This window comes from Fusarium tjaetaba, assembly GCF_013396195.1.
Source record: "Fusarium tjaetaba strain NRRL 66243 chromosome Unknown NRRL66243_c0000304, whole genome shotgun sequence".
Classification (NCBI taxonomy): domain Eukaryota; kingdom Fungi; phylum Ascomycota; class Sordariomycetes; order Hypocreales; family Nectriaceae; genus Fusarium; species Fusarium tjaetaba.
In genome coordinates, this window is record NW_023501500.1 from 92,304 (window position 1) to 112,084 (window position 19,781).

The 19,781-nt window shown below is 47.1% G+C and overlaps 9 protein-coding genes across 9 annotated transcripts; 3 read left to right on the plus strand and 6 right to left on the minus strand.

Moving 5' to 3' along the window:
• Nucleotides 1–119: 119 nt before the first annotated feature.
• FTJAE_11879 (uncharacterized protein) lies at nt 120–1,544 on the minus strand (the record flags this gene model as incomplete). Its single annotated transcript, XM_037344868.1, has 1 exon — nt 120–1,544. One exon carries the CDS (start codon nt 1,542–1,544, stop codon nt 120–122), a length of 1,425 nt encoding a protein of 474 aa, XP_037201092.1.
• Nucleotides 1,545–1,869: 325 nt separating this feature from the next.
• Nucleotides 1,870–3,732, minus strand: FTJAE_11880 (catalase isozyme P; the record flags this gene model as incomplete). The annotated part of the gene is made up of 8 exons (XM_037344870.1): nt 1,870–1,931; nt 1,987–2,339; nt 2,496–2,566; nt 2,617–2,904; nt 2,950–3,409; nt 3,460–3,592; nt 3,646–3,673; nt 3,730–3,732. 8 exons carry the CDS (start codon nt 3,730–3,732, stop codon nt 1,870–1,872), a joined length of 1,398 nt encoding a protein of 465 aa, XP_037201093.1.
• A 574-nt stretch (nt 3,733–4,306) lies between these two features.
• On the plus strand, nt 4,307–6,033 carry FTJAE_11881 (sulfite oxidase; the record flags this gene model as incomplete). The annotated part of the gene is made up of 2 exons (XM_037344871.1): nt 4,307–4,509; nt 4,554–6,033. 2 exons carry the CDS (start codon nt 4,307–4,309, stop codon nt 6,031–6,033), a joined length of 1,683 nt encoding a protein of 560 aa, XP_037201094.1.
• Nucleotides 6,034–6,159: 126 nt separating this feature from the next.
• FTJAE_11882 (trans-aconitate 3-methyltransferase) lies at nt 6,160–7,092 on the minus strand (the record flags this gene model as incomplete). The annotated part of the gene is made up of 1 exon (XM_037344872.1): nt 6,160–7,092. One exon carries the CDS (start codon nt 7,090–7,092, stop codon nt 6,160–6,162), a length of 933 nt encoding a protein of 310 aa, XP_037201095.1.
• Nucleotides 7,093–9,211: 2,119 nt separating this feature from the next.
• On the minus strand, nt 9,212–10,528 carry FTJAE_11883 (Malic acid transport; the record flags this gene model as incomplete). Its single annotated transcript, XM_037344873.1, has 1 exon — nt 9,212–10,528. One exon carries the CDS (start codon nt 10,526–10,528, stop codon nt 9,212–9,214), a length of 1,317 nt encoding a protein of 438 aa, XP_037201096.1.
• A 1,696-nt stretch (nt 10,529–12,224) lies between these two features.
• On the minus strand, nt 12,225–12,649 carry FTJAE_11884 (uncharacterized protein; the record flags this gene model as incomplete). Its single annotated transcript, XM_037344874.1, has 2 exons — nt 12,225–12,286; nt 12,403–12,649. 2 exons carry the CDS (start codon nt 12,647–12,649, stop codon nt 12,225–12,227), a joined length of 309 nt encoding a protein of 102 aa, XP_037201097.1.
• A 1,258-nt stretch (nt 12,650–13,907) lies between these two features.
• Nucleotides 13,908–15,553, plus strand: FTJAE_11885 (uncharacterized protein; the record flags this gene model as incomplete). Its single annotated transcript, XM_037344875.1, has 2 exons — nt 13,908–14,951; nt 15,008–15,553. The coding sequence occupies 2 exons, from the start codon at nt 13,908–13,910 to the stop codon at nt 15,551–15,553; spliced, it is 1,590 nt and encodes a 529-aa protein (XP_037201098.1).
• Nucleotides 15,554–17,965: 2,412 nt separating this feature from the next.
• Nucleotides 17,966–18,781, plus strand: FTJAE_11886 (cyclic amp receptor 2; the record flags this gene model as incomplete). The annotated part of the gene is made up of 1 exon (XM_037344876.1): nt 17,966–18,781. The coding sequence occupies one exon, from the start codon at nt 17,966–17,968 to the stop codon at nt 18,779–18,781; it is 816 nt and encodes a 271-aa protein (XP_037201099.1).
• A 281-nt stretch (nt 18,782–19,062) lies between these two features.
• Nucleotides 19,063–19,643, minus strand: FTJAE_11887 (DUF614 domain protein; the record flags this gene model as incomplete). Its single annotated transcript, XM_037344877.1, has 2 exons — nt 19,063–19,305; nt 19,359–19,643. The coding sequence occupies 2 exons, from the start codon at nt 19,641–19,643 to the stop codon at nt 19,063–19,065; spliced, it is 528 nt and encodes a 175-aa protein (XP_037201100.1).
• Nucleotides 19,644–19,781: the final 138 nt, after the last annotated feature.

A 19,781-nucleotide genomic window follows, 5' to 3' on the forward strand; every position in this document is an offset into this window, starting at 1 on the left:
CAAAGTATATTGATTGACTGAAAGTAAGAGCTTATGACCTGTCAACTAACTGCAAAGTATAGAAAAAGTTTAATTGAAGAAGTTTTCATCTGAAATACCGCCTATAAGACTAATTTACTTCACTCTCTTCTCTTATCATAGCTCAATGCCAATCCAAACCTTTCCTCAAGGACTTTCAGCTTATTCTCGCAGATGTCTGACAACCCATGAATATACAAGGATCCCGGTAAGCAAACGCTTTCCAGTGATTTCGCATGCGACAAAGCGCCGCTCTCGAGTTCTTCTCCAAAACCTTCAACCATCAGTTCATCTGGGTCCTCTTCATAGTCATCATCCTCAGACCACATGAAGGCACAATCCAATGCCAAATGTTCAAGGTTGGGTGGAACTGCAGCCCCGATGAGACCAGGGCCGGTAGAATACCCTTTCTTCCCCGTGAGAAATGTCCACGGTATATGAAGAGTCTTTAGCTTGTGCATCTCGCGGAGTCGAGCGATTGACCCTTGGAACGTGACATCGGGCGGCTCGTACATCCCATGCGAAATTGCAGGGAAACTCTCTGCAGTGATTTCAAGCTCCTCGAGCGAGTCTTTAGTCTCAAGGAGGGCTTCTGACAACACGCCCAGCATCACAGCCTGTTTGCTGACCTCCCTGTCGAGGTCAGGACGGTACATCCAGTTGTATTTTAGTTTCTTCGGGTTCTGTGTCGCTGACAAAACTGGTGCCAGGCGACTTTCTCTTAGCCGAAAGATCTCGAGGGACTCTAGCGATGTTGGGTTTGGTGGTGAAGAGGAGGGCCAAGTAAAGTTGGTGGGGTTGTCAATCGATACTGAGAGAGTCTCAATATTGGGCAGGTAGAACAATGCCAGTGCATCTGCTGTATTACTTGGATTGAGGTGACCTTCTTCGTCGAACATTGGTGCAAGCGATACGCGCTTCAAGGAAGCAAAAGAAAGGAAGCTTGCTTCTGATGTATGCTCAGGCTTCTCGCATAGTGCAGCTCGAAGCATATGACCAAGGAAACGGGTGTCGTTTGTCCAATTGGAGGAAAGACAAAGCCGTTCCAGGTTTGGTAGTAGGGAAACGAGAACTGCGACCGAAGCTTCAGGAGATCCGCATTGAACTTTCTGGCACCACTCGTCGGCGACAGCCTCCGAAACATATGTTTTCCCGATGGTCGCAGAGAGTTCGTCGGTGGGAAGTTCTGGGATGACAGGTGGCGGATCAGGAGTCTCCTCTGTCCAGTCTGAGCCACACGAGCCTATTTCGTCGATGTAGCCAAAGCCTTCAAAGTCGGCATGACGCATCAAAGGGCATAAGTGGGGTCTTTTTAACAATGTTCGGATCAACTGGAGTAATCGAGTGATAGGCGGATAGAACTCCCTCGCCCATTCAAATTTGACAGAGGAATAAATCAGAGGCTCGGTGAGGCTGTGTAGGGCACGACAGGTCTTAGAGAGCCCGGCCAAGTCGCACTGGGGAATAAATTCGACGATGTGGAGCTGCACCTCTTGGGGACAATCGAGAAACGATATGGGCGCCATTTCCGGAATCAGGGCTCTGGCAAGACTTGACGCACGACTAAGATGAAGGAGGAGGGTTGAGGATGTGCAGTCAATGCTCTTATGTTGTTGGTTCGACGTGAAACAACTCAACAAGGCTCAGCCCAGATTACAGTGATCGGCACCGCCATATTAGTGGGGCATTCCAGCACCCCCTGGTCCCTAAAATCCTATCCTGAAACGATTGACGCGCCTAAAAAAAAGGGTCTTCACACCAGCCCCCAATACTGGGAATAATTATGTCAATTGACTTAATCAACTAACACCGTTATCTTTTTAATACTGCGAACAACGGAAATGGATGTCTTTACTTGGAAAGACCTTCTTTTAGACAAGCCTTGAGATCCCCATCAACGCGACCGAAATATTCTGTAAAGAATTAGCAAATAACAAATTATCACTTGTGAAGTTTCGTAGAACTCACCAACCACCTGATCCTTCATTTTATCGGGGATATCGCCCACGGTCGGAAGAATGTTATGCAAGAACTGCTCTTTGCCCTTTGGCTCTTTGCAAATAATCTTCCACAGCGCTCTAGGCTGCTCAAAGTCCTTATCGGTGATCGACGTTGCGAAAGCGGTGACATGGCCAGACCAATCCTCGTGGGTAGGCACTTGGACTCGTTTGCTCATGCTCACGGGGCGAAGCTCTGAGCCGACATAGTCTGGGTCGCCTCCGTAGTTACCGTTGATGGTGCCTGGGCCGTCGCGGACATATGGGGCGTAGACTTTGTTGATGGGTTTGTTGCAGGGGAGTTGAAAGTAATTGGGCCCGACTCTGGGAATCGTTAGATCTGATATAGTGAGAAAGTATGAGTGTACTTGCCTGTAACGATGCGCATCTGGGTAACTAAACATTCTCGCTTGCAGTACTTTTCTCGAGTTAGTCTGTGGATGTCACCGTGTAGGGGTTTAGATACCAGGATCCGCTGACGGTCCAATGCCAGGAACCATGTTCGAGGGCGAGAAGCACGCCTGCTCCAAATCTTGGAAGTAATTGTTGAGCTGAGGCAACATGTCAGTACCCGAGAACCTCGCACATCACGAGAACTCACATTCTTGTTAAGTGTGATTCTACCAACAAGCCTGAGAGGATACTTCTCAAAAGGCCAAGTATACGTGTCATCAAAAACATCAATCGGCGCATCCTTAACTTCATCAGGTTGCATAACCTGAATGTAAACACCCCAAGACGGGAAATCACCTTTCTCGATCGCTTTGAAGAGATCTTTAACGTGGTAGTCAGGCTCGGAGCCTGCTAGTCGCTGAGCTGTGTCTGCATCCATAGTCTTGATTCCGTCGTCTGGGCGAAAGTGCCATTTGACGTAGACATAGCTACCATCCTAGAGAACGTCAGCTTGACTTTATCAGCTTTTTGATTGACCTACCGCCTTGTTGAGGGTATAGGTATGAACACTAAAGCCGTTGATGTTTCTCAGCGACGCAGGAATACCACGCTGTCCAAAGAGGTGCATCAGAGCATGGATACCTTCTGGGTTGTTCAGGTGAAAGTCCCAAAACATGGTGTTATCAGGAACATTGGTCTGGGGATGTCTCTTGTGACTGCGATTCATGGACGGAAACTTGATTGGATCTCGGATGAAGAACACGGGCAGGTCGTTGAAAACAAAGTCCTGGATACCCTCTTCGGTGTAGAATTTGGTTGCCCAGCCACGAACATCACGCACGGTATCGCTAGATCCCTTCTCGCCACCTACAGTCGAGATTCGCGTGAGTAACTTGGTCTTTTTGCCAATTCCCGTCAGGAAGTCTGCGTCGGTGAGATGGGAGATGTCTTCGAGGACTTCGAATTCGCCAAAGGCGCCGGCGGCCTTTGCATGTACGCTCCTGGATTTGCTGTCAGCCAATGATCCAATCTTGCTTAGATTTATCAGTACCTCTCTGGAATGCGTTCACGAGCAAAGTGAGCGAGTACTTCGATGGTTTGCGTGTCGCTCAAGACGATGAGCCCTCCGTTGGTTTTTCCGTAGCGAACTTGTTGGACCGATCCTGGATTTTCACTCGGTTGCCCTAGATAGTGTCAGGGCCAGGCACATAGCTGGGGCGAATGAGATTGGGCGTACCATTGGCAAGAGTCGAGATGGGATTGTTCTGAGACTGGTTTTGTAAGCCTTCAGCAACGATAACAAGTTGGGTTTGATACTTACCATGGCTAATTTGATGATATCTTGTCGCTGCAAACATTGTCCTCACAGACGCAGCACAGCTCATCTTATCCCCTCCGTCCTCCATCACGTCCATTCCCAATCTTACACGGAAAGCTCGGAAGGGATTGAATTGAGTTGACCCCGCATTCGTACAGCAGCCACTTTGTCATGATGATTTCTGATGCATCCCAAGTCTGTCAGCTCTTGATAACGACCCCACTTCCACCACGTAATCACCAACCATTCACCACAACTGCATTACACAGCTCAGGGCATCAACGGTAATTCGGCCCTATGGCTTGAACTCAATGCCTGACCTGCATGAAGCGGCTTATCGAGCCAATGATCCCTGGTCGTGGCTGTTTTGGGGTATACTACTGTCTGCTTCGTCATTGGCCTGGTAGTCTTACTCGATCTAGATCGTTTTGAGTAGATCGTAGGGTTACAACCTTGTAAGACGCCCGCATGTTGAGCCCTCTGCCCTCGTAGAACGTTGATTAACTTAAATCCAAAGCCCGCTGTTTCCCCCTCTTTTGCTCAATTACACCCAAAACTAATTTACTGTTACTTTTCAATCATGAAGACTACCAATCGTCCTGATGAATGGAAGATCGAGCAAGGTCTTTCCGGTGCAGTTCTTCCTGTACTGGACCAAACCGGACCAAAGACCATAGCTCTGGATCCTCAGGTCTTTGGTGATCTCACCAAGGATGAAGAAGCTATCAAGTCGGTCGGTGACCCTGAGAAGCTCTTCACTCGTGAACGCAAGGGTTGGGTTGGGTAAGACTCTTCTCAAGTGTATCATGCCAAGCTGACCGGTGAAGCTTCGTTGAGTGGGAGAATTACCCTGACAAGAAAGCTGCTGCGCACAAGATCTTGACGTCGCAGACATTCCCTCCCAACCCTGAGTTCCAGCTTGGTCCTATTCCTGGCACCAACCCTGTTCTTCCTGGTACGCATTGGAAGATGTGGCATCACGCTATCGGTGGTGAACTCACCAGTGTGCCTGAAGACTCATGGGCTATTGTCCTCAAAGAGAAACACCCTGACATGCTGCATCTCTTGCAATTCCCTTACAATGGCGAGCCACCTAAGCGCTTAGTCACTGACAAGGAGTTCACCCCCAATTCCCTCCACTTTGTGAGAAACCACGGTGGAATTCCCATCATCAACAAAGAAGACTTCAGCTTCCTCATGGATGGACTTGTCGCAAACCCCAAGTCTTTCACTTTGGATGACCTCATGGACGAGTCCAAGTTCCCTCGCATGTCAAAGAACGTCACAATCCAATGTTCTGGAACTCGTCGTATTGAGCAGATTCTCAAATACCCTGGTCAAGGCGACGAAGTTCCCCAAGCACCTTGGGCCGAAGGAGCAATCGGCACTGCCAACTACGTTGGTATCAGCCTTAAGAAGGTTATCAAGGCTTGTGGTGGATTGATTGATGGTGCTAAGCACCTGGAGTTCTACGGTGCTGATACCTACTTCAAGGATGATAAGACGATGAACTATCTCGTCAGCGTTCCTTGGTCAAAGGTCAAAGCCAATGAAGTCATGCTAGCCTGGGAGATGAACGGTGAAGAGCTTCCCAAGATCCATGGGTATCCTCTTCGGATCGTGGTGTTTGGCTACATCGGCGCTCGCAGCGTCAAGTGGCTGTACCGCATCAAGGCTATCAAAGAGCCGTCACGAGCACCTGTTCAGAGTCAGGAATATCTCTACTTCCCTCAGCAAGTCGGCAAGCACAACTTCAAACTCACGGATGGTATTCAGATCCAGGAGATGCCTGTCAGCTCTGCCATCATGTCACCCTGGACAAAGCAAGTTGTCATCCACAACGGCAAAATTCGCTGCAAGGGATGGGCTTACTCTGGTGGCGGACGTTGGCCCGAGAGAGTCGAACTCTCCAACGACGGTGGCTTCAACTGGTATACAGTTCCACTTGAGAAACTCTCTAAGAAGCGTAAGTGGACCTGGCGTACTTGGGAGTTTGAGCTGCCATGTGACGTCGAGGGTTGGGTTGAGATTGTTTGTCGCTGCTGGGATAACTCTCTCAACACTCAGCCACCTGATGTTCGAACAGCCTGGAATTGGGGGCTTCACGTTACTAGCTCGTGCCATAGGATTTCTATTTATAGCGTTAACAAGACGAAGGAGAGGACCAAGGCCCGTTTGGATGAGTTTGAGAAGAAGGGTATTCCATTTGGTCCGATCACTGTTCCATTGGCATTCCCTTCTCAGAGCTGGGATGATTACGATAAGTTCTGGAAGGAGCATGATCCTCGTGATGCGTATGATGAGTGAAAGGACGGAGGATATAGTAAGTTACGAAATTTGCGCAAACCAGAATGCCAGTTCGAGAGCTAGGATAATTGATCGTAATGTTTATCAACACAGCGCATCCCATGGTCAATTTCTCGCTTAAAAGACCTAGTTACTCTTCTTTCTAACCAACAGCAAGACACCAGTCATGTCACCCGTAAGCATCTCCTTGCCCTTCTCCACGCCTGCATCATTGAGAATCTTCTCAATCCTTCTCCTGATTTGACGAACAACGTCATTCTCCGTTCCGACAGCTTCAGGATGAGCTTCCCTCCATCTGGTAACAGGACTAGCGGTTCCAAGAACCATCTCCAACATAACCAAATTGACTGGCGGCGAATGCTCAAAGAACATGGTCTCAGAATCTGGACCAGTGCACCATTCTTTGCGGATGAATGAGTCTTGGTCAAATACCGAAAGAGGTGGATCAAGAGTCCAAGGCAACGGTAGATCACGGTAAAGATCACGGACCATCAGGTTGCCGGGCAGCAAATAGTCTTGAACCAAGTTATCAAGATCATCGATAACTTCCTGCACAGCTTTGTGAGCGGGCATCGAAGGATCGACTCGAACGCCAGCAGCTGTCCATAGAGCCACCGTTCCTTCAGGTCTGAGGGTCTTGGCAGCTTGCTCCCAGAATCTCGGCATGTCAAACCAATGGGCACAAGTGGCGCCAGTGATTACGTCGACGCTCCCATCAGGAATGGGATTAGCAAGCTCAGATCCCAAAGACTCAGCTGAAGAGACCTCGAACTTGACGTTTTCGAGCGTTGTGATAGAGCGGGCAGTGCTGATCATTCCCTCTGAGGGGTCAAGGCCATATGCAGTCTTGAAGTGAGGGGCAAGGCTGCGAGTGGCTGTTCCTGGTCCGCAGCCAACATCGAGGAGGGTATCAAACTTGTCCGAACCTTCCTTGTGGAAGTTTATAATTGTCTCATAGAGCTTGGGGTTATAGTTTCGACGATGTTCGGCATAAGTGGCGCCTTGCTGGGCGCTATATGCCCGGAAGGTCGGGTCAGATGGCTGTTGCGTTTGGCTCATGATGAGGAATGATACGGGCTCGGAGATTGTTACAAAGATAAATGTCAATATTACTTATTTATGGCGAAGGCCTTTATTAAGGATGGTTTATATACCACGAGGTGAATTCCTAGTTTGGTCCGTACGGTCAATTATATAGATGCCGTATCCGAAGAGTCGGCTCAAATGCCCCGTGCTTACGCGTGCTAGAATCTCAACATCCAATAAAGTATCAGCAAATGCAAAGTCAGCAAGATCAGCTTTTCAACTGTTATGACGAGTGGCTGGTTTGCACTAAAAATGGAGCATTAAAGAGGCTGTCGTCGAAATGCATACCTAATTAGGCTAAGCGACCTTGGGCCCTTTATCTCGAATTCTGTGATTCACCCAAAGTCCTTTTTTGACTGACATTATATATGCTGACTCTTACCAAGTAAATTCCAATGAGGTTGCATCCTTTATGCGCAATACGCTTCCTGAAGTTCTCTGTCGCCGAGTGACTCATGTTCAGTTTGCCGGTTCGCGGTCTGTTCTCAATCAGGGAGTCGGAGGATATCTGAGAGGAAAGATACTTACCCCCAGAACATACAAGCTAACAATACGGCTTGAGATCAATTTGCTTCTATATACTAGTTCACGCACATATATGGAAGCAGCTAGGCATTCCGTCATATACAAAACATTCAAAGTTGACTAATATAAGGTACATTAGTAGATCCAATCTACTTACTTACAGGAGAACATAAAAGGATCAGTCTTCCATGAAAAGTGAGAAATCTCATCATTTTACCAAAATGATAAGGGGTCTGAAAGACAAGAGCCAAGCGGATGAGTAGCTTTCTCGGCGCTCTGGTCCAATATAGGACACTATTAATGACTCCTGACTGACAACTGGGCTTCTGTGAATCATAGTTGAGTCGTGTAACGCGAGCTCCATGTTTGGTCTTCTTATATAAATTAGTCAGGGATCGTAATATTATGTCCAAATTGTGGTCTGAATGTGTTGGCCACTGCAGTTGACCGGGATGGAAAACCCTGCGCCGGTCCCTATTGGCACCTAGTGCGAGTGGGTGGCTTCTAAGATTGGTGCTGCTTCATTTCTATCGATACTAATGTAGCAGACAAATGAGTGTTTCAAGGGCCGTGATGAAGTAGCCAGTTGTGCAGACCATATCCATCTCCGTTTATCATTTGCTCAGGGTGCAATCCGAAGATCTACTTACTACATATTACGAGAGACTGCATGATTCTGGTCACCTTCCATTTTCCAAACTACAAAGAAAAGGATATGAGCGACTCGGATAAGACAACACCCTGTTCTAGTTCTCTCGGACTCGAAATGCAAAATGTAAAGCCCGGCCTTCAGTTTGTAATTCCCTGGCCACTGATACCTAAATCGCGTGCTTAGATACCTGTTCATCATGTGATTACTTATCTACCGAACGAGTCAGCTTCTGTATCGAGTCACTCCCGAAACCGTGGATGCGATATCGCTGATATGCCATCAGCAACCCGGGACAAGTTCTGAACTTAACTAACTTACCCGACGTAGTAGAAGAACGAAATTTTACTGTCATCGCGAATCTTGCCATTATGTATAGATATCCCATTTTACTGAGTATTTCTCTGCAAGTTAATGATATCCAAAATCAACAAATCGAACATGCGTTGCTATTGACACCATCGAAGGAATGTCGGCAAAAATGACACTTTTGCCGAAGCGAGTCTCGCCGAGAATCGGATCGACGCATTTAGAAAAAAGGGGAGCTCATCGGCCCTGTTTCACAGAAGCGTAAGACCGTGCAAATCCCTGCGATTACGATCCAGGGATCGTAGAATCTCGTCCGATAAAGGAAAATTCTCTGCTAGCCCAATCCTTGTTCCCTGCCGTCGATGCACGATTTTGACATCGAACCTTCTGGCCCGGTGGGAACCGAAGTGGTGTTTACGCCATGTTGGACGACATGTTTTGAGAATGATAATTGATGATGATTATTCTAAGTCCTGTGGGATGCTATCTATGAGCGCTGTTACTCTTGATCCCTTTTGTGTCCTTTTGTCTAAACCTGTATCCCGTGGTATCTCTAATAGTACAATCCAAATCCAAATCCAAACCATTGCTCCCAGCTCTAAATAATGTCTAGTGATCATCTGCATCCTCGTCCTTTCCGGGATACATGATATCTCGCACAAGAACAGCCCTCATGTTAAATGAGAACACGGTTAAAAACGCGATGACAAGAATGATAGTCATGCCGCTCGCTGCCCAGAGAATCCCTTCACACCTGAACTCGTTGCCAATGGAGATGGTAGCAAGCGTTAAGCCAGTGTTGGGGAAGACCATCGGCCACCAACCAAGATGGAAGAACTTTGGTGGGGATGAGACCACTGCGACGACAGCGATAAGGAACCACCACATGCTCAGTGCCCAGAGGAATACTGCGCAGAGTAGAGCTACTGTGCGGACAGTGTCGACGTTGAGAGCAAGGTTGTCGGCTCCAGAGATGGTCTTGGGGAGTGCATTGGCCATTCCGATAAGGGCCAAGGCTGTAAAGGCTGGCGGGCCGACATTCATGAAGAGGCCGGTTCGGTGTTCTCGATTGGGGAGACCAGATTGCATGAGTCGACCGATCATATGAGCATACATCATCATGGAGACACAGAAGCCCAGGCCTTGACACGTCAGGCCAGCGAAGATGATGGGAAGTGGGTTGAGGTGGCTCTGGGTATCCAAGATAACAGTTGCGACGGTACCAGCCAACATGACTGGGAAGATAGGTAGCAACCAACCTGGCATCATTGTTTGCAGGTTGAAGCTATGTCCTGCAAAGAGGTACGAGTACTGCCAGACAGCTAGGATGAATGTGACAACGACGTAGATCCAAAAGATGGTCTCGGTTGCCCAAACATATGAAGGGTCATCTTTGGGAATGACGTATCGCTGGGTGCTGGTGATGAGAGAAGCAATAGCCAGGAAGAAGGTTGGGAAGAGGAATGCCTCTCGATGATGCGTGACAGATTTTGTCAAGTCGCCGGGGTTGAACAAGAAGCGACATACCATACCAATACAGCAAAGCGTAAAGATGAGAAGATTAATACTGTAAAGTACAATACCAATGATTCTTAAACCGGGGAATTGATGAGGTTGTACGTGAATGAGCAATGCCAAACCGCCTGCACTCATGGGTAGTGTAAACCAAGCCCAAGTAAAATGATGCAAGCGTTGTCTGAGGGACAATTGCTGTTGTGAAGGCTCTTCGTCGATACTATTATCTTGACTGTTCTTCTCAAGTTGTGAGGGATCATTTTTGGCTGCCGATTTCGTTGTATGATGATTCAGAAATGCTTTGGGGTCATGTTCAGCCGATGGCGAAGGAATAGATAAATCGACCGAATTTCGGCGCGTGGGGGTGTTTGAGTCCGTCCAAGGGACCTCAAGATCTCGAAGGCGATCCATTTTGCGTTGGTGTTGTAAACGATTGTGTAAATGCTTTAATTAAGCAGTAGCGAATGCTGATGGTGAATCATTGGAGAATGCTCTGATGAAGCAATTCAGAAATGAAAGTAGCGCGGTGCAGTATTTATAGACCCTAACAAAAGATAAAAGCCCATGGAGATGCCATTTTGCAAAGCGCTACTACAGTAGTCGGCTCATTGTGGTCCTCGCCTAAAGGGGCACCATTACGAAGATTGCGAATCATGACATGGACCAGAATCTCGTGATGAGACCGTGATGGAAGATTCTAAACCCTGTATAACAGTGGGCCATGGCGCTGGAACTGCCGTGGCATTGAGGCTCATTCCAGGGGGTTACCCACTATATTTCTAGTGGCCGGGCTTTAATGGCATGGATGCGCTGCCCATCAACGTGACGCTGAGGCTACGCGGATTCTGGCCCGGTGCGCCGGCGCCGGTTCCAAATGGTCGGTGTCATACTTTTAGTTTGGGACTAGGGGGCAGATAAGGCCGAGCCTCAAGGTGTTGGTTGTCAAGCAGGTTTTGCTCGCCACTTGGTCTGGACTGTACTGATAAGAATGCTGGTGAGGCCTCTTATGAGTCCATAATCATGAACAAGTGTCAATACTGCCTGATATACAATACGAGGCATGGCCTACTTGTCTGACCATACAAAATGCTATTGTGATAACGTTGCGAGCGACGCTATCAGTCTCACCACGGTCAACGTTTAGAGTGGAGTGCTTCTGACCGAAGCTCGGCGGTCATTCCGTTTCGCCGCCCAACGGCCAAGGATCAGAACAAACCCAACCCAAGGGTTAAAATTAGCTGCCGGGCCATTTTGAGCCTCAACGCCCAATTACACCACTTCCCTTACCTCTGATGTATAGATATAAAGATTTTCTGACGATATCAGCCCAATGCCAAGGATGCAGTGGAGTTCTATTAAGCATTTGTTCGATCTAATCAGCGATGGAGCCCAGGCTGATCATTCAGCTGCGTTTCTGCTATCATCCAGGAGGTTTCACTTGCGTTGCTTTGACGTGAAAATTCTTCTCGCCCCTTAAAATGCACAAGGGCCCCTGTTGGCAGACGTTGATATCTTGCTAATCGTCATTCCACGTGCGAGAATTACACGCGTTTGTGGACGTTATCTTTGCGTGCATTGATCAATGCAATCAATTAACGAGTCAAGCTCCCCTTGCACAGCGGATAAAATCGGAGAGGTCCTTGATCCTTATCTTTATTTCACTGATACGCGACTTTCCCGATGTTTAAAGGTTATCCACATAGCAATGACGAGAATATATGGATCGCTGATGTAGTGGTCGGCAGTAGTTATTTATCTTGATATAGAAATATCTAACACTTAAGAAGCCTTAAAAATATGAAGGGCAGAGGTATTCAATTATGTATTAGTCTGCAGTTTACCCCCATGTTGTAGTTTATACGACCCAGAAACGGCCCTGCTAATCTATGTTTCGTCGAGAATTTGTCATATAGCAATTCTGTTAGCTTAATCTAGCTACTGAGCTATGGAATAAGCAATACATTCGACGTAATACAAACAAGCTTGCAGCTATCGCGCCGAAGCGACTTGTCGCCGGGCAGTAATTGCTTCGACCGAAATTGAACAAGATAAACCATATCCATTGGTGTAGCCTGAGGCAATCTCACAGTTCCTAAGGTATTCACATTTACGCGCAAACAATATTGTAGCTTCCATAGGTAATAAATTCACCATAGCAAAAGTCTGGACCTATATTGTCAGAGCCAGTTGAGCAGGTTGTACCTGTGTATAGTCCGACTGCCATACCGCCAAGGAAGCACTAATTAGTCTTTATGATCAGATAGAAACAAACGGAAAGTACATACCTGCACATTCATCGTTGATGTAAGAAATGTAAACAGAGTTGACAGCCTTGTCAGTGGGAAATGTGTGACATTTGTCGGTATCCTCGGAATAAAGATTGAATTCACCCATGCTTTCGGCAGTAGTGCAGTTATCATCGCCGAATATCTGAAAATGAGCGAGAGATGCTTCGCGAGGAGAAATCGCTCCTGCAGTGGCCTGTGAGATGAGGACCATAGCAGAAGCCAGGGGGAGAATAGAGGACTGCATGATTGTTGGTGTTTGAAGGTCCAATGCAATAAGGCGAGTGATAAAGCGAATGCTATCTGACAGTAAGAATTAGTAAAGACGAAGGATGGATTGCACGCAGTATTTATGCTTTTATGAGGGCATCTGAGGTCAGCAAGTAGAGTCAATATTAGTAACCAGACCAAATATATCTGCAATGTCAGCTACGGAGTACTTAAATTCTCTAACAGACCTAGACATAATTCAAGTGGTTCTTACCTTCAGCAGTATCCGACGTCAGTCTCGTATAGGTGTGTCGATCATTCCATGTATCGAGCCGTCTTAGCCGTCTTACCAGAAGAACAGTTCTTGTCTTACCAGTAATCACAAGGCAGCTGACAGTGGGGATTTAAATTTAGCATTTCATGACATCAGAATTCTTTGAATCAATCACTGTCCTCGTATAGACAGGGATCAAAGCGATGTATCATACCGAACTGCCTCTGAGAATCAATGAGTTAGGACAAGGGCAAAAGATAGATATAGATAATATTGGGGTTAATATTGTTCTTGTTGACCAGTACTTTCGTACTGCGCGCTCTATTTTTCAGTATTTAATCAATTAGGCTGGCTATTTCGTATTAAAAAAAGTGATTTAGTATATTTTGTAGTGTTACGATTGAGGGATTGCAGTATAATGTCCAAGTTGTGAGCCACATGGGTATTTTCCAGTTGAGACTTGTGGCTGAGAGCTTATATTCCCACGGAGAATATAGCGAGTTTGTACCAGTCTGTCCACCGGCTCTTGGGCGCACAATAAGTCTTGGATGAATGCCGAGCCAACAATAGAGATATCCGAGTACGTCTTCGATCGAGATGGCGATAGAAAGATAGGCATCTAAGGCGACGGGGTAGCCGTTGTTACGATCTTCGAGATGCAGATAGCCTGCTTGAATATCAAAGTATTAAATTTCGGTATTTGATTGTTGGGTAATGGACATATCCTAACGATGTATTATGCTGCTCTCTGGGCTGAATAGGCCATCCTAACTGCTCGTAGCAGAGTATTGTGTTCCCGGAATTGATGACTGCTCGATCTAATATACGGATCAAGGAGATAGCTCATTCACATGGATGGGTTGTTAGAGCGTTCGGTAGGTCGACACGACCAATGACTGATTCACCTACGATGCTGCTCCAGCAAATGTTCCTCACGTGATGATCCTACCCACGACGCCAAGATATTTTCGAAACCAATAATGCAAGCTCCTATTATCATAATTATTTGGAAAATACCAGAATGGCTCATACATCAACTACACGTCTACCCAATGAATTACTGGCACTCATATTCGGCCAATTTTGTCTTCACTGTCAAGATGCCTACAACGAATCTTGGGACCAAAGGCCACTTCGACCCATAGAATCTGACCGAAAGCTACAACAGGCCAACGCTAAGCCTTGGTACGCTATCGGTAGACAGGCTCTCTGTTCGCTGTCCTTGACCTGCAGACAATTCAGAGACGTTGCTCAGTCTGTTCTGTATCATGAATTCGTTTTGGGCTATGGTGATTCGTGGTACTCAGACGCTTATCAGTGGGAAGATCGCCTTGCGCCATTTATCCGCACCCTGGCTCGCCGACCTGATCTTGCCCGTCTTGTCAAGGTTATTCATATCAGCCACCACACCTTGAGTACCTCGGAAGACAAAGAGCAGTCTCGCCGAAATATCCTCCTAGAGGCAGCCACCGCTCTCGGTGTAAACCTCCCGGCGGCCTGGAAGAAGCGTGTGGAGATTCGGGACTCTATATGTCTGTCGGACAAGTTTGACTGGCCAGATGTTTATCCCATATTTAGCGAGTTTTATCTTGATGATCATCCCAGAATGACAGAGAAGCAAGAACGGCAACTCAGGAGGGCAATGACTCAGAAGTCGATGCCCGGTCGCCGCTGGATGAACGCCGAACTGGTAGCGATGCTTCTAGCCCATGCGCCAAATATTGATATTATCAGCATTCAAAGCAGCCCTGGTTGGCCAACGTGCGGCATTGCAGAGTCTTCATTGCCTGCGCTTGGTATCACACATTTGCCAGTCAAAAGGTTAGCCCTAGGCATGTTGGCTGGGCCCATAATCAAGATCTCTGGCAATCTTAAGACCCTGAATCTCCAGAAATACATAAGTGACCTGGGAAGTGCAAAGATAGAAATGCCTTGTTTGAAGACTTTGAGGATCATAGATGGCTTTCTATCAGCTGAGCGACTATCAAACGTCCTGGAAGGCTGCACCGGAGGTCTGGTTTCTTTTGAATATGAAGCCGGGCAAAACCGACGGCAAATTAATGATGTGGGTGCCTCATATGCCTTCACCATATTCATCATAGTATTGACCCATACTCGCAGCGGACTCCAGATGATACGATGTTCCAATTGTCTGATGCGATTGACTCACTCCAGCGTCATAAGAGCACCCTTCAGATACTGCACCTGGATCTCAGTGCTAGACATCGCAATATCAGGAGAGCCAGACCAGGAGTTAATATGAGGGACTTCACGGCACTAAAACATCTCTGGATCAGCATTCTTCTGTTATTTCCCAACCCTTTCCCCCCAAAATTAGGAATACCAGTCAATGCGGCGATGGCAACAGCCGATGCGGAGATACTTGTGGAATTCCTCCCTCGCTCCATCGTTTCACTTGAAATCCATCACGATAGTAGACATCTCGTGAGTAACGCTTTACATGGGCTCCTAGCAGTGAAGAGTGACAAGTTCCCGCTTCTCAAGGTTGTCTGCGGACCAGGGGGCAGAGGAAACCTCGGTCAGGCATTTGAAGCGGCGGGTGTCAAGTTCAGTACCTCGGTACATCTCTGTCGGGCGAAAACTTATCTTCAAGGGCTGAATACAGACAGTCGCCTTGAGTTTCCGGATTGGGGCAGCGACGACTAGGTATGGTATTGGGAAGAATAAAGCGACCAGGACTGGGCTCGAGCCTTGCTGCGTTCATTCTAGGCATGTATTCTAGTTAGAATCCGGACATTGCGATCATGTTTGAACCACTGACAAAAGTCACGTTTGTTCGCCAAACAAAATGCCGGTTAGAGGATGGTACATGCATGTTGCAGAGCTTGCGCGCAAAAGTACAGCTTAGTGATCGTTCACAATCCATGGAATGGTAAGCAACGGTCTATGCGCCTCTAAGGCCGGCCAATGAGTCATCATTTAGATTATTATTATATCAGCTTTATGCTATAGCTATTAGTCAGTTATTGTGGTATCGATGTCTAAGTTGTGGGNNTATTCCGGCAGAGAGAACCTGGTAAGCAACGGTCACAGATTTAACTACACAACCTTAGCATACATTCCCCTCCTCTTAAGAGTCATGTTTACGAATAGCATTGTGGTTTCACTCAAGCTTTGCTGTGTTCAGTCTAGGCATATATTGTTATCAGAAGTCAGACTTATATGATCATAATCAAACCACTAACAACCTTCACGCTTTCCATCGCATCTCAACAAAAAGAACATTGCCGCACTGGGATCTTTGCTGATCCTTCCTAAGTGGCACACAGGCTAACAGACTGGAGCTGACCCTCCAGCTGTCTGGCTGGGCCATTGATTGATACTTAAGGTTTATGACGTCTTAACGACACATATCAAGGATATTCTTTAACAAGTCAACTGGTTGGACAAACGAGACGCGCTCCTATGACCTTCTTAGTGCAGCTATCTCTATTAGAGTTGTAGGCTCATGCAGCATGTCCAGCACGACATATAGCGAAGGACGAGAAAGCTTCCGTACTGACTAACATTGCCTGCCGAAATGCCTCGAGTCCACTTCTCGGTACATTACCCGGTATTACTCTCGTCATATCCACCCTCTATTTACCGTTCTCGTTCCTTGAAAATCGACAGCGTCTCCGCAAAGAAACCTGGATGTCGATCCTTCTGGCAGCTCGTACGGCAGTCGAGGCTATGTTGAACAAACCCATATCTCTTCTGAAATATGAGAGATTTTGCTTGTTAAATATTCAGGGGGAAAGTTCAGGCAATGCTGAGGTATGACGAAGCAGCAGTTTCATGCAATCTGGTATTTCAATCCATACTTCTGTAACAAACTTCTCTTTAATAATAGCGATACCATAGGTTACCACACTGTTTCATAACGAAAACGTAGCCTTGAACAGCGCAATATACTTATCTGAGAACGATGTGTCCCATGTATTTTGAAATGAGACTATCGCGACAGGAGAGTCAAGGGCTGCATAGCAATAATATCTCGAGAACCATCTATATAGTAACCGCAACGAGAGGCGCGACGCCCCACGGCAAAAGAACAGAATAGCTACATGTTTTTACGCAGCGTCCAATCACTCAACGGATGTCGAGTGCCGGCCAAGAATTTACAGGATTCATGTGACTGCCCAACGTTTATGTAACAAATGTACCTAACATGACAATACACAGTCTTTGGCAGATGATATCATCTCACTTGATGCCAAGGCGGCAAGTGAACTGACTCAATTTCAGCCCGCCGTGCAAATGCTAGGGAACCAACCGCGTCCCTTGTCAGGCAGGGGGCGGGACACTCGGCCTCTTCCACGCTGAAACAAACACCTCATTGTCGGACCGACAAGATGGCGAATCACTGATTTCAAAGATTTATTACAGAAGATTTAAAAGGTTGATCAAGTGCCTTAGTAGATCTTTTATTTCCGAGCTCGCTAGCGTGTTCTTTGATCTATTCCATTTCAATAATTAGAACGTTTATAGTCCCTTGTTTAGTACCTCCAATACGCTAGATTTATCGAGAATGACGTTCGACATCCACGGGGCCATCTCATCTGTCACTTTGGCTGGAAGTGTTATATCATTCTTTGCAACTACCAGTGTGCTTGTTTCATTCGCTATTTATCGCCATCACATCCATACCTTTCGGCATATGCTTATTCTCGAGCTGATGCTTTTCGGTGTGTAACATCCTCCTTGTTGTCTTTCTTGGCTAATAGCTGTTTACTAGAGTTTGCAAACAATTTAAACAACTCCACATCTGGCATCTGGCATCTCAAAAACGGCGAACTTAGTATTGGAAGACTTTGTACTGTCAATGGCTTCATAGGCCAGTTCTCAGCTCAGGGAGTTGATCTTTCAATACTGGCCGTCGCTGTCGTTACTCTTTTTACTGTAACGCAGCGTATCTATATGCCTGCGGTGTCTATGACGAAGCGAGTATGCATTTGCCTTTCTATCTGCATCCTTCCGCTCGTTACAAGCATCATACCAACATGTATGGGTGAGATGCGACCCGTGGGTGGCAACTGGTGCTGGATAGCAACGAGTCGCCACGACCTACGATATACCATGGCACACGGCTGGCGCATCTTTGTCATATTCAGTACAGTCACTATTTACATCTATATCTGGGTCTATCTAAGAAGAAGACTTGGTTCTAAAGTTGCCGAGACCCGTCAGCCACGAGGGGATGCCCCAGCAAGCCGTAAAGTCACCTGTCTTCCACTTAAGAACCCGAGGAGAAACGGGTTTCAGGTCACAGGCCACGAAGAATTTGAACTTGATCCCTTTGAGCTTGTGCAGCCAAACACAACAGCGACCAAGCCTGCGATGTTTCCCAAAGAAAGCCAGTCGCCTCCTTCACCTCGGGAGAACACATTCAAGGAGATAAACATGGAATTTGGAGAAAGAACACAAGCTGGTCCCAGTGAGGCCCAGGGATTGTCCATGCGCCATCGACCGACAGCATCAAAATCTGGAGCAGATTTGCCCAGACTAGAAGTTACTGGCAACCCTATTGCTGAAGTCTATACGCCAAGGCAATCACAATACAGCCAAATCAGTGCCCTGCAAACCAACACAAGTGAATTCCACATGCGTCCAAGCACCGACCAAGTTGAACTCGAGATTCAAAGAATGCTCTTACTTAATGCATACCCATTTATGTATGTTCTTCTCTGGGCACCAGGTCTGATAAATCGACTTATGGAAGCTTCTGGAAACCCCAACTCTAAAACAATCAACGTTGCCCTCCAAGCTCCAACACAGTTTATCGGACTTGCGAATGCATTGACTTATGGATTCAATCATTATCTTAGAGACAGGCTGAATGATCTATATTTCAGACCCGTGATTGCAAGGATAAAGGGTCGAATTGGATTTTAACTCAATCAGTAACCTTATTGGCCTGGCCACTGACGAAGTCACACATGACATAAGTAAACACAGTCAAAATCACATTCAAGTTCACTGGAAGAGGGACTTGTTTTCTTGTATTATAACATTCTAATTACATGACGTTGAGAAGCTTGACCCATGCATTACTCATAGCCTGCACGGGCTACCATTCCTCTAGTCAATCATGATGGGGTATCGATGGTGCGCTTATGAACGCGAAAACATGATGTGGTTTCCAGGGCGGCCTGAGATATGGACATTGTGGCCCCTTAGGCGGGAACAGTCATACCCTCGTTGGCCTTGTAGCCCTCAGCAGGAGCCGATGTGTGAGCCTCACGGTACTCGGCCTCCTTGTCCTGCTGGATGAGATCGCAGCAACCACAGCAGCAAGCAGTGGCGAGATCGACAAGGCAGCTGCCCTGGAGGTTGTACTTCTCACGAAGGTTGGCGCGCTGGAGAGCGAGAGGGATCCAGTGAAGACCGAAGCAGGTAGAACCCCAGAAGAGGAGGCACTATTAACAGAAGATGTTAGTAACGGTTAGATAGCGGGGTATAAAGAACATACAGAGGTGTTGATGGGCTCGTATCCTTGAAGGTTACCGTTCTTTCGGAGACGGTGATGAGTCTTGCCAAAGGTCACGCAAGGAACGCAGCAGGTGATGGCGCAAAGGTCGATGGGGCTAAAGCATCCGAAGAAGCTGTTCTGCCAAGGCTGGGAAGACTCGGGCGACTTGGAGTTGATATGCTCGCTGGGACGGGCGAGGACGTCGTTGAAGCGGTCCTTCCACTCGTTCAGGTCGTTATGGTCAATGGGACCATTGTTATGGGCGTTCTGAGCTGGGGTAGACATCTTGGTGGTAGGAAAGTAGAGATGAAAGAGTGACGAGAAATGTTTTGGGTATGTAGAAGATGGGAAACGGTGAATGAGTGATGAACAAGAGCATGTGAAACAGAACGCGGATCCCTCCCATACTTATCACTTCCCATT